The sequence below is a fragment of the Paramisgurnus dabryanus genome, chromosome 10 (assembly GCF_030506205.2).
Source record: "Paramisgurnus dabryanus chromosome 10, PD_genome_1.1, whole genome shotgun sequence".
Taxonomy (NCBI): Eukaryota; Metazoa; Chordata; class Actinopteri; order Cypriniformes; family Cobitidae; genus Paramisgurnus; species Paramisgurnus dabryanus.
The window spans coordinates 7,442,041-7,455,839 of NC_133346.1; the positions used below are offsets into that span (position 1 = coordinate 7,442,041).

Here is a 13,799-nt window from a genome sequence, read left to right on the forward strand (position 1 = left end):
TTCAGCTTTCAGATTATGTATCTCAATTTCAAAAAATATACCTTATGACTTGTTTTGTGGTCCATGGTCACATATATTAAAATTGCTATTTTTTATTTTAATAATCACTGCATTGTGTTTAGTCTCTGTTTTAAGCAGTCAAGATCAGACGATTCAGGACTTATTTTTGCAACAACCTGTCTAACACAAAAACATCAACAACGTACAATTTCACTGGAACAGATGGCACGGCATCAGTTGAAATGGTTCGTGGATCTGTGTTTGTGTGGTGTTAGATGAACAAATCAATGAACTAATAAAAGAAACTGAACAGCACATGTCAAATAAAAGCTGAGTGCAGATGGATCGACTCCAGCTGTTTGACTATGCTCAAGCAATTTTTATTTTACACACATAAGCACAAATACTCAACAAAATACACCAACACAAAACACACACACACGGCATTAGTAGTCAGAGGATGTAGCATTACTGGCATCATAAGAAGGTCCTGAAAGAATGAGGCGATTGAGAATGGTAGAGAGAGATGGAGAGAGGCAGTGAAAAGGTTTTTTATGGTAACACCAGCACTCTTTTGTTCAAAGCACAGACACACACCTGTGCCAGGCAAGAACATGGTGGGGAGGAACAATATCCTGTATATCAATTCATATGGCATTATGTTTGCAACAAAATATCATGTGTTCGAATCCAAAGGAATATATATTGATAAAAAAAAGTATATGTTAAATGCAAAATTCACTTTAGGTAAAAGCATCAAAATGATCAAAAAAGTTTGCCAAGACGTGTAGTTGATTTAAAAGTATTTTATAAGATTTGAAGGAAATATGTGACAGGTTGTGAACTGTGTAATCTCTGCCAGACTGTGCAGAATGAATTTTAATATGGTAAAATGCTTAAACTTAGACTAGCAACCGATACCATATTCAAATAAGCCTAAATATTTACTAAACAGACACTCAAGCACAAGGGCATATGCAAAGCTTTCTAAGTGACAGCGGTTTCAAACCTGTGAAACTTTCTGGATGTAAACATTGGGAGTTGGTCTTATAACTGGTAATAAATAGGTTGATGATATCCAAATTTTTTGGCATTAGCGTTCCTGTAGCAAAACTGATAGAGCATCGTGTTGTGGATTCAATCTCAGGTAACACACATACTGAGCTTAATAGCTTTGAAACAAAGCATCTGCCAAATACATAAATGTAATGTAGCTGGGATTTGTATTCTACATTGGTGTCCATCCCAGACATCCACAAACGGCGACAGGTTTAAATCACATGTTACGTAAAAACAACAACAGGAAGGAGAGGGAAAGAAGAAAGTCAGAGAGAATAAAAGGTGAAGAGAAAGCAGGGGAAATGAATGCTGAATGAAGGGATCCTAAAGAGGAAACACAAGCGTCAGCACTTCCCCTTCTCTCTCTCTAGCTCTCTCTCTCTCTCTCTCTGTATCAGGGTAGAGACTCTACTACAAACCCCTCCTTGCCTCTCCATCGCCCCTGCACAATCACAATCATCCAAATAAGTGACCCGTACAGAAACATACATAGTGAATCTGGACTTTACTGCAGCAGAAGAACCACAGAGCAAAAAGAGTTCACACCGCCACTGAACTACAGCGAGAGATGGAGAGAATTTAAAAAAGCAAGGGCACAGCGATGACAAGCAAAAGGTAAGTCATTTCTAATGCAGCACTGCTCACCTGAGAAAATATCTTACACATAGAGGACTTCCAGTTCGGTGACATGATAGCATATTTTATGTAAGTGTTGTTTTATTTAGAGAATAAAGTCATGCAGAAGCAGGTGCAGCACATCTGCAGAGACACTGCATGAAGATCTCTGAATGTTTCACTGATGGTGAATTTGTGCTGCACAATGCTTCAGTGTAGCAACACTCATCACCATTATCAGACTTGAAGCCAACATTAAATTCAGAGTCATTGTCATCACTATGTAATCAGACCCATCATCCACTATAATCAGAAAGAATATATTGATAAACAATTGGGCAATATATATAATCAGACTTACTAAAGTTGAAATTCACCTTCATTATTATATATCATCATCATCATCATCAGGCATTAAATCTACATTAAATCAGAAGTCTTAACTACATGTAATCAGACCCACTGCCATCATCCAGTATAATCAGATATCATCAGCACTTTTATCAGACATTAAATCAACAATAAAATCAGACCCATTGTCATCATCACCAAGTGTATTCAGACCCACTGCCATCATCCACTATAATCAGATATCAGCGCTTTTATCAGACATTAAAATCAGACCCATTGTCATCATCACATAGTGTAATCAGACCCTTTGCTATCATCCACTATAATCAGATACCATCAGCACTTTTATCAGACATTAAAATCAGACCCATTGACATCATCATCAAGTGCAATCAGACCCACTGTCATCATCCTTAAATGTCATCATAGGATGATGAGACACTAAATCAACATTAAAATCAGACCCATCGTCATCATCACCAAGTGTAATCAGACCCACTGCCATCATCCACTATAATCAGATATCAGCGCTTTTATCAGACATTAAAATCAGACCCATTGTCATCATCACATAGTGTAATCAGACCCTTTGCTATCATCCACTATAATCAGATACCATCAGCACTTTTATCAGACATTAAAATCAGACCCATTGACATCATCATCAAGTGCAATCAGACCCACTGTCATCATCCTTAGATGTCATCATAGGATGATGAGACACTAAATCAACATTAAAATCAGACCCATCGTCATCATCACCAAGTGTAATCAGACCCACTGCCATCATCCACTATAATCAGATATCATCAGTGCTTTTATCAGACATTAAATCAACATTAAAATCAGACACACTCTCATCACTAAGTGTAATCAGACAAACTGCCGTCATCCACTATAATCAGATACCATCAGCACTTTTATCAGACATTAAAATCAGACCCATTGACATCATCATCAAGTGCAAACAGACCCACTGTCATCATCCTTAGATGTCATCATCACTATTATCAGACACTAAATCAACATTAAATTCAGACCCATTGTCATCATCACCAAGTGTAATCAGACCCACTGCCATCATCCACTATAATCAGATATCAGCGCTTTTATCAGACATTAAAATCAGACCCATTGTGATCATCACATAGTGTAATCAGATCCTTTGCTATCATCCACTATAATCAGATACCATCAGCACTTTTATCAGACATTAAAATCAGACCCATTGACATCATCATCAAGTGCAATCAGACCCACTGTCATCATCCTTAGATGTCATCATAGGATGATGAGACACTAAATCAACATTAAAATCAGACCCATCTTCATCATCACCAAGTGTAATCAGACCCACTGCCATCATCCACTATAATCAGATATCATCAGTGCTTTTATCAGACATTAAATCAACATTAAAATCAGACACACTCTCATCACTAAGTGTAATCAGACAAACTGCCGTCATCCACTATAATCAGATACCATCAGCACTTTTATCAGACATTAAAATCAGACCCATTGACATCATCATCAAGTGCAAACAGACCCACTGTCATCATCCTTAGATGTCATCATCACTATTATCAGACACTAAATCAACATTAAATTCAGACCCATTGTCATCATCACCAAGTGTAATCAGACCCACTGCCATCATCCACTATAATCAGATATCATCAGCACTTTTATCAGACATTGAATCAACATTAAAATCAGAGCCATTGTCATCATCACCAAGTGTAATCAGATCCACTGCCATCATCCACTAAAATCAGATATCATCCACACTTTTATCAGACATTACATCAACATTAAAATCAGAGCCATTGTCATCATCACCAAGTGTAATCAGATCCACTGCCATCATCCACTAAAATCAGATATCATCCACACTTTTATCAGACATTACATCAACATAAAAATCAGACCCATTGCCATCATCCAATATAATCAAATATCATCATCATAATCACTATTATCAGACATTAAATCAACATTAAAATCAGACACACTGTCATCACTAAGTGTAATCAGACCAACTGCCGTCATTCACTATAATCAGATATCATCACTATTATCAGCCACTAAATCAACATTAAAATCAGACCAATTGTCATTATCACAAAGTGTAATCAGACCATTTGCTATCATTCACTATAATCAGATATCACCAGCACTTTTATCAGACATTAAAATCAGACCCATTGACATCATCATCAAGTGCAATCAGACCCATTGTCATCATCCTTTGATATCATCAGGACTATTATCAGACATTAAATCAACATTAAAATCAGACCCACTGCAATCATTCACTATAATCAGATATCATCATCATCACTATTATCAGACATTAAGTCAACATTAAAATCAGACAAACTGTCATCATCAAGTGTAATCAGACCCACTGCCATCATCCACAATAATCTGATATCATTATCACTAGTATCAGACATTAAATCAACATTAAAATCAGACCCATTGACATCACTAAGTGTAATCAGACCCACTGCCATCATCTTTAGATATCATCTGCGCTTTTATTAGATATTTAAATCAACATTAAAATCAGATCCACTGCCATCATCAACTAGAATCAGATATCATCATCACTATTATCAGACATTAAGTCAACATTAAAATCAGATCCACTGCCATCATCAACTATAATCAGATGTCATCATCACTATTATCAGACATTAAATCAATTTTAAAATCAGACCAATTGACATCATCACAAAGTGCAATCAGACACACTACCATCAACCACTATAATCAGATATCATCATCATCATCACTATTATCAGACATTAAATCAACGTTATAATCAGACCCATTGTCATGATCACCAAGTGTAATTGAGAAATCATGCAGTCTAATTTTGTCTCACTCTCGCTGTATTTTGGCGTCATCCGTCTGTCAGTTCTAGTGGCGTCGTATGAAATCGAACAAGCCTAATATCTTAAATTCAGAGTAGGTTACTCATTCTACTTGAATCAATGTTATCACTTACTATCAGACGATCAGATCGTAAGTTGTGCATATGTACTTTGTTTAGAAGTATAATGGATTTAAAGATTCATGATAGTAAGCAAACACAGATGTCTCTGTGTCACCCACAGGAACACCCTGACAATGCAATTTTCTGCTGTGCTGTCCTGCCTGCTCTTATTGCAGTTTACCCGTACATCTGTACATGCAGAATGTCCTGCTGTTTGCTCCTGTAGTGAAGACCATCGGACGGTTGACTGTTCCTGGCAGGGACTGAGACATCTGCCCGCTGGACTGGAGCGTAACATCCAGTCTCTCAACATGACCCACAATCGGCTGTCCGACCTGGACCATGATCTAAGCTCATTCACACACCTGCGCATCCTGGACGTCTCCTACAACCGACTGCATCACTTCCCAGCCACACTACCTCGGGCTCTTTGGGAAATCGACATGTCTGGAAACCGCCTGCATGTGCTCAACAAAGGTGACACAGTGTACCAGTGGAACCTTAAAGTTTTGGATTTGTCAATCAATAAGCTGGAGCGTGTCGTTTTTATCAACAACACACTACCCAACTTGAAGGCTCTCAATCTGAGTCACAACAAGTTCTGGACCGTACCCACCAACATGCCCCAAAACCTAGAGATGGTGGATCTATCGCACAACAATCTGCTTCAGATTTTGCCAGGTTCACTCGATCGACTTCCCAGGTTGGCTCAGTTATACCTGCACGCAAACCGCTTTACTACGGTCAATGAAGGAGCGTTTCAATATCTACACGGTCTGAAGATCATCACTTTAGGAGACAACCCTTGGGCTTGCGATGTAACGGCAAACATCACCCATCTGTTGCTTTGGACCAAGCGTACTTCCGCCCGTGTCCTGGGATGCCCGTGCCACACCTGGCACACATGTGGAGAGGCTTATGTGGCCCAGACGGGAAGCTGGCATTTTGAAACTGACACATCGTCTCCATACATCTTTGGAATTGAAGAACCAAGTCATCCATCCATCCAAGCAGTCACTTCGCACTTCTGGACCGAGATGAACACGCATCACACCAGGGATGACCAATCAGTGTTTAGGAGCAACAAGGAACACAGAAACATTCACACAACTACAGATAGTCCAGTCACAACTGGCCACTTCTTCACCACCAGTAACACCATGATCTCCACCACCCGCAGGACCACCACTCTTCGTACCCGAAGCGTGAAGAGAGCAAATCAGAAGATTGGTAAAAACACAAGCTCAGGATGTTCCCGTTCATTGTCCACATCGGGATTGCTTTTTCTAATAGCCATGATGCAAAGTATCTAAATGCCAGAGGAGTCAGATTTCTTTTCCACCAGGGCTGGCATGGGAACTCGAATCTAACATGGAATTGCAATGCACTTTTCCACACAATAAAGCCCTGGTCACGAGTCTAAAATCTTGCTAGTCTCGAACAATAGGAACCGGTGACGTCAGATGGCATCTCAAACAGTGTTATTAGATGCATTTTTGCTTACTTAATGTCACAAATATTGTCGCACAACTTCCACAATTAAAAGCACAGTTTAAAATTGCACTGTAATATCAAAATATGAAGCAAGGTCATCCGATGTCATTATACCAGGGTTTGAAATTGCGACAACATCAGTCACATATGGTCTTGAAATTTAATTTACATTAAAATATATTTGAGAGCATTTGTGCGAGTGCACATGATGAAACTTTACACAAATTACTCAGTTAAATACATGAAGCTCATATTCACAGTTCACGCAGATTTTATTGTTTCATTGAGAAATACGATGGTCAAATACACACTGACAACTTATCATAATAAAAGACTGTTAAATGTAATGAAGATAATAGAAATATATTACTATTGTATAGTAAAATCTACTTTTAAAATAATAAAAATAATGATTTATTTATTTCTTAAGTAATATAATCACCCTCAAAAGATTTATTTTATTATTATTTAAAAAAAGATAAATTATTACATTTTATGAATTCAGTTTATTAAACATGCTGTTTGATAAGTAAAATGAAATAAACCATAAAATTTTTTTAAGTGAAAATACAGAATTCAGATAAATTAAAATAGAAAAAATGGGATTTGTGAAAATAAAAACTGAATTTAATATAAATAATAAAAAATAATTAAATGGTATTTATATGCCACCACGAATCTATACATTTTAAGCATAAGAGCTTGTTAAAAAAATGGGCCAAGCACAAATCAGGTGTGTGGCAAATAATTTAACATCAAGTTTAATTTTTTAGGCTTTTAATTTTTAGAGTTATGAAGTTTTGGTGCTCCTAATTTTTATACTGGTGCTCCTAACTTTTACATTTGGGAGCACCAGTGCTACCTACTAAAAAAGTAACTATGGTTTGACAAGAATCGAAATTAAAAACATGGTAAATCAAGTAAAACTTTTCAAAGCGTCTGCAAATAAATAAATAAAATAGATGTTCAACATCAGCTAAAGCTAAACTATATAAGTTTAAATATGTTTGGTGCTAACACAAATCCAGCCCTGGTGGAAAACTAATAAGAGTATCGTACTTCAAAACTGGTTTATGCCATATACTATAAAGCAATTCTAATAAATACGTAACATGTTTTGCACATCTCCTAATGTTTCATGAAAGGACACAAAATGGACTAAATCATTTTGTCTATACGAGGCAACTAGCAGGTTTACATATACATTTACATGAGAGGGGTGAAGCAGAATTTTATTTTCATTTTTGAACAATCTGTTTAAAAGATTTCTCTTAATTTAAATGCATGATTTGTTACTGACAAAACATTTCAATTAAAGTAAAAAATAGCACTACTGTATGCGTTTCATTTTTCTCCAAGTGTATTTCCAAGTTATTTTGAATCGTTATAGCCTTTGAATCTTTGAATCTAGATAACACTAGCGGACGGCTCAGTAGGTAGCACTGTTGCTTCACAGCAAGAAGGTCCAAGAAGGTAAGTGGCCTTTTAAAGTGGAGTTTGCATGTTGTTCTCCCTGTGTCAGCGTGAGTTTACTCTGGGTACTCCGGTTTCCTCCCACAGGCCAAAAACATGCAAGTTAGGTGAATTGGAGTTTCCAAATTGTCCTTCCCAACCTATTTACACTCTTAGAACGGATGTGTTAAAAACAACACATTAGTGTTGATTCTGGGACAACACACTAAATGCGTTGTCCCAGAATCCACCCATCTCTGTGTTATTATTGAAACAACACATTTTGTGTTACTTTTAACACAACTTGTGTTTTATTTTACACAAAATCAAGATAAAATGACACATAATGTGTTAAAATTACACATAATGTGTTAAAAGCTTAACACAAATGGATGTGTAAAAAATTTACAAATCCTTTCTAAGAGTGTATGGTTTAATTTATGTATGAATTAATCAGTTCTTGCCATGAATGCATATATGCAGCATAGATGCTGGAATGGCCTGAAAAATAAATAATTAAATAAAAAATAAATTAATTTTATATTAAATACTTAAAATGAGATGATGAGATGGTGCCGGGGGCAGTTTTATGACATTTTTAAAATACATGAATTCATCATAAATTGTGCAATTAAACCTCAGAAAAATAAAGACTTCTAACCAATGACACATCATTGTGTTGTTTTAAAAAGTTTGAGATCCACTGGCATAAACCATCTAGGACTAGCTTAAAACCAGCTATCACCTTAAACCAGAAGGTCTAATACAGGATCTACCAGTAATAGCACATTTGCATGTTAAACTTCTTAAAAATCTGTTTTACAAATTATATATATAGGCTATTTTTGTTAGTAAGTGATAAATAAATAAATAAAATGTATTTATCACTTACTAACAAAAAAATATATATTTGATTTGTAAAACAGATGAAACACTTTTTTTAACTTAAACATGCAAATGTACTATTAGATCTTATATTAGAACCTCTGGTTTAAGGTGATAGCTGGTTTTAAGCTAATCCTAGATGGTTTATGCCAGTGGATCTCAAACTTATTAAAACAAAACATATTAAATGACACGATGTGTAAAACACTTACTAACAAAAAAAATTATATTTGATTTATTTATATTTGAACAGATAAAAAAATGTAGTTACCATTGACGAGTTAACTCTAAGAAAAAATGCTTCACTGCCATTGACGAGTTTTTCCAGCCTGTATATTTGCTTTTATCTCTATCAAAAGTCCTTCACAAAAATTTAATTATCTCAGCCTTTTGCTTAAAATTTGATATTTTTAAAGAAACCTACCAATATTTGTGATAAAAAGAGAAAAAATGAACGTGGAATAAACTTAAAGCAGAGGGTTTGTTCTTTTTATTTTATATATTGTGTGTTTATATATTTGAAAAAGAAAGTTTTCTTGAAGGTATTAAACTTTTGTGAAAATCAAAAAAAACAAAAATGCTGCCGCTGCCTGCCAACTATTTTAAAAAACGCTGGTGGGGCAAAAGTTTATTACATTTAACAATTTAATTATAACTTAAGCCTGCAATTCCCTTGCAAACCACCAGGGGTTTGGGAACCCCATTTTGGGCAACCCTGCCTTAAAGTGATAGTTCACTTTAAAATGAAATTTCTGTCATCATTTACACATCCTCATGTTGTTCTAAACCTGTATGAATTTCTTTTTTCTGATGAACACAAAAGAAGATATTTTGAGAAATGATGGTAAACACACAGCAGTAAGTGACCATAGACTTCCATAGTAGGAAAAATATGTAATATATATTAATGGGTACCGTCAACCGTGTGTTTACCATCATTTCTCCAAATATCTTCTTTTGTGTTCATCAGAAAAAAGAAATTCATACAGGTTTAGAACAACATGAGGATGAGTAAATATTGACAGAAATTTCATTTTAAAGAGAACTATCCCTTTAAACTAAAACCTTATTCTGTTGTCCAGAACTAATGCATTTCTTTCACCTCAATACGCCATTACCTACCATGGCAAAAACTTTTGACAGAAACGCTTTAAAATGGCATTAAATCTGCTGTTATAATAAACTTTTACAAAAAACTCCTTTATATAATACCCTCAGCAAATGCACAAATTTAGAGCCAGTCTTCCAAAATTTTAGCATGTTACCTAATGACAAACAAATAAAAGATTTGTTAAACAAAAATGGATATCTAGCTGGCATGATCTTTCCTTTCCATCACGGATCCTCCTTTTCCAAATGAAAAAAGCACATCATGTGACCAGAGCTTCTGACAGTATTAAAACCATCAGAGTTTGCAGATAGACCGACTGAACATCTTCACCTAACCCACACAAACGCCATCACTCAACACTACAGGTGAGTACATGGAGATTCCTTTCACGTTTTTTAGGACGTTTGCGAATCTTTATACTTAAGTATTTTAAAAAAGATTGGTGTTGAGTGGTATACTGGAAATTAAAAATGTATCAAGGTAATAAAAATTCACTATTTATCTTATTATGAAGGATTTACTGAATTTATTATTATTTCATTCTGCAATGTATCTATAAATAATTCCTGATGGACTGTTTAGAAAAAAGATTTCATGTGTAGGTTTAAGAGGACATTTTTTTCAAGCTCAACAAGTGTAAAAAAAATCATACATTTGTACATTACAGAAGTAAAATGTGTTGGGAATTTGTTAAATATTCCAGATCTAAGTTTGTGTTTGCATTTTTTATGTTCACTTACTAATACAAATTAATACAATTAACTAAACAACTTAAATTTGGAGTTGCTATAAATTATACGTTAATTTAGCAAAAAAGGTTATTTTTATACATTTATATAATTTTATTGCAACTCATCACTAGTCAAAATGATTACACTTTTTATTTTATATTATATTTAACATTAATATTTAATCTGTAATGTTGAATTTTCTCAACACAGAGATCACAGAAATGGCTCTGAGGATGGAATGCTTCATGGCCCTGGTGGCTTTGATGTTCGGCCTTATGTTGGTCCAAATGCAGGTTACTGTAAATGGACAAGGGAATTCCAACAATAATAGCATCAACACTACCAACAATACCAACAGTACCAACAGTACCATCAATACCAACAAGCCTGTAGGCAGCTCAAGCAGCTCAAGTTCATCAACGGGTACACAAACCACTCAACTCTACAACTGCACCATATACCGAAACTGCTCTACAGGATCGGCAAGTGCTCAGCAAGGATCTTCAACATCATCTTCAACCTCCCTGACCTACGGCTTCAAACTTCTCCTGCATGCTTTTACGGCTCTGGGCTTTCTCCAGATAATCCTGTGATCAATCAGTAACCGTCAACTCCCTCTCATTGGTTGGAGAACTTGGACTTTGAATTAATCTATAAGTCTTTAATTTATGAATTGCTAATGAACTAGCTTTGCACGTAACATTATGCAAATGACTTGGATTGTTAAAAATATTGTTAACTTATATAAAATCAGGCAGTCAGGTTGTATTAAGTTATTGCTGGACGTGTAAAAGCTAACAAAGATAAAGTAAATCAAGGTTATATGTTGCTAGTAAACTTCTTAGTAAAATAAAACTTATTTATGTGCTTTTCAAATGATAGAGATAATAGAAGTTAAATCTGTTACAGATGACTACATACAGTAGTTAACAAATTAATATGATTTGTATTTTATTCCATAGTATCATAGACTGCATTTGACCTGAATAAATAAAACACAATTTAAGACTTAATATTAAGACTTGAAAATCACTTTTATCCATGTGTGTGCAAAAATAAAAATTATTTAAGAGTAAACAGATTTTCTCCACTACTGGGGATTTATTGACTGATGGTTTAAAAAACAAATAATAATATAATAGTTACCTAACTGTTACAGAATGGTGCTAGCTTAAATTTAATCGTATTGGCTAATAAAGTCTTACCTGCGTGTGACATAATAAAACACTGGGTTTCCATTTTTTGATGTTCCAGCCTGATAAAAGATATTGAGAGTCTTCAGTGCTTTGAACTCGTCTTTCTCGTGCACCTGGTGTCTGAAGAAAAAACGATGAAGATGAGTGTGTATCAATAATTAAAGCTTTATTATTTTATTTGAGGCTTCAAGACAATATTGTGCATATTGTGCAATATAAAAAGCGGCATTATTTTACCTGGTCATAAACTCCTCGAATTTGGAGCTTGTGAGATTTAGGCTGGACCAGTGAGTGTCTGCAACAGGTTTGTGTTCAGGAGGACCCAGGTAAGCCAGCAGGGTGGCCATCTTATCAAAAGGCCTTCGCCCAACAGCTTTATGATCCCTGAGATCGAAAAATTTCACATTTATACATTTGGCAAACACTTTTATCCGCACTAGTGCATTTTCTAAGTCAGTATGTAAGTCAGGTATGGACTTTGCATTGCAAATGCAAATTGAGAGGTAAAAAATGTTCAACATAAAAAAAGTAAACAATATGGCCGACATAGTGTTATTTAAGGACTGAACCTATAGCGGTTGTACTCTATTTTACTATTGGTTTGAGCTGGATCTGCTAAATGATGGAAAAACAACTCTTAAAAGCTGCATCTTGGTAAAATAATCAAACCTTTTAGACTTAAGAGAGTCAAAAGAGGACAAGTGAAATCTTAAACCAGTTTCCAGTCAAATACAGGCATTTGGAAGACAAACAAATCTATATGACTTCCCATTTGCATTTACAATAACATTTACTTGAATTGTGGCACCATGAACTAAACAGTAACACCAGTCTTAATAATAAAGGTGCTAAAAAGGTTCTTTACATCAGAACCATTTTTGGTTCCCCAAAGAACCATTCTTTAAAAAACGATTTATTTGATAGTCTAATAACCTTTTTGTGAAAGGGTTCTTCTATGGCATCGTGTAGCAGCCTAATTTTTAAAGGGTACCTCGGCCATAAATACTTTATATTTGCCTTCTTCTACTAAAATCTGTAGTTAAAAACACATTAAATATTTTTTAATTTTTTAATTCCCATAACATTTTATAATATAGTATCTAATACAGTATATGGTATATCCTCTATAGAATCAGTTATGTGTGGCTCTCTCTCTCAAGGGTTTTTTCTCCATAGGACTTTATTAAAAAATAAGAATTAATTAAAAACCCATCTCTTTTAAATATACTTGACATAGATATTGACTGCACATCTTTCTCTTCTCCCTTTTCAATAAAAAACAACAACAAACATTATTTTTCTCTCAACAGGAATTGTTTTGGAATAGTGAAAACTTGCACCTTTTGTACTATTGCCTCCCTTTAAAACATCGCTTATATTGTTTCCGAATGTTGCTTTGGATAAAAGCGTCTGCTAAATGCCTGAATGTAAATGTTTTTCCTCTTAATAAATTTTGAGTTTTTTTCTCCTATGAGTTTTTGACATTGGCTTAACTTTGAACTCTCTTCAATACTTCAATTGCTTGCTGGTACGGTTTGATTTTTATCCGCTGTACTATCAAACTTTTGTTGTCCACTGTTTTTTCTGTGTTTTTTTTCCTGCTTTTATTAATGTAAAGCTGCTTTAAAAAACTTGTGAAAAGCGGTATATAAATAAAATTGAATTATTTTTATTTGCATTTACTGGAAATTGAAATGGGGAAAACATGGTCAAAATAACAAAAAAGATGCTTTGTTTTTCTGATCTTCAATACTGCAGTTCAAAGTCATTTCTAAACAACAAAATACTAATGTATTTTAGAAAAAATTAAAAACATCTTTCATGGGTCTTGTCACACTGTCAGTCTTTTACAGGTGACTTTATGTACTGATTGAAGACTTGTTTACCATGTTTACCTTGCT

General features: G+C 34.8%; 2 protein-coding genes across 4 annotated transcripts in view; one reads left to right on the forward strand and one right to left on the reverse strand.

Moving 5' to 3' along the window:
- nf1b (neurofibromin 1b) overlaps window positions 1-13,799 on the reverse strand; it is a 72,970-nt gene that overhangs the window by 25,992 nt on the left and 33,179 nt on the right. For both annotated transcript variants that reach the window (XM_065260636.2, XM_065260629.2), the window contains 2 exons: window positions 12,136-12,282; window positions 11,908-12,018 (listed from right to left, as the gene is read on the reverse strand). In XM_065260636.2, coding sequence (XP_065116708.1) covers window positions 11,908-12,018; window positions 12,136-12,282 — 258 coding nt within the window. The remainder of the gene's footprint in view (window positions 1-11,907; window positions 12,019-12,135; window positions 12,283-13,799) is intronic.
- LOC135743107 (oligodendrocyte-myelin glycoprotein) lies at window positions 1,315-8,308 on the forward strand. Of its 2 annotated transcripts, none has more exons than XM_065260659.2 (2): window positions 1,315-1,674; window positions 5,130-8,308. In XM_065260659.2, exons 1-2 carry the CDS (start codon window positions 1,661-1,663, stop codon window positions 6,340-6,342), a joined length of 1,227 nt encoding a protein of 408 aa, XP_065116731.1. In that variant the 5' UTR covers window positions 1,315-1,660; the 3' UTR covers window positions 6,343-8,308. The 2 variants fall into 2 exon arrangements, with proteins under 2 accessions (XP_065116731.1, XP_065116738.1); XM_065260666.2 differs by having other exon boundaries at window positions 1,325-1,674; window positions 5,151-8,306.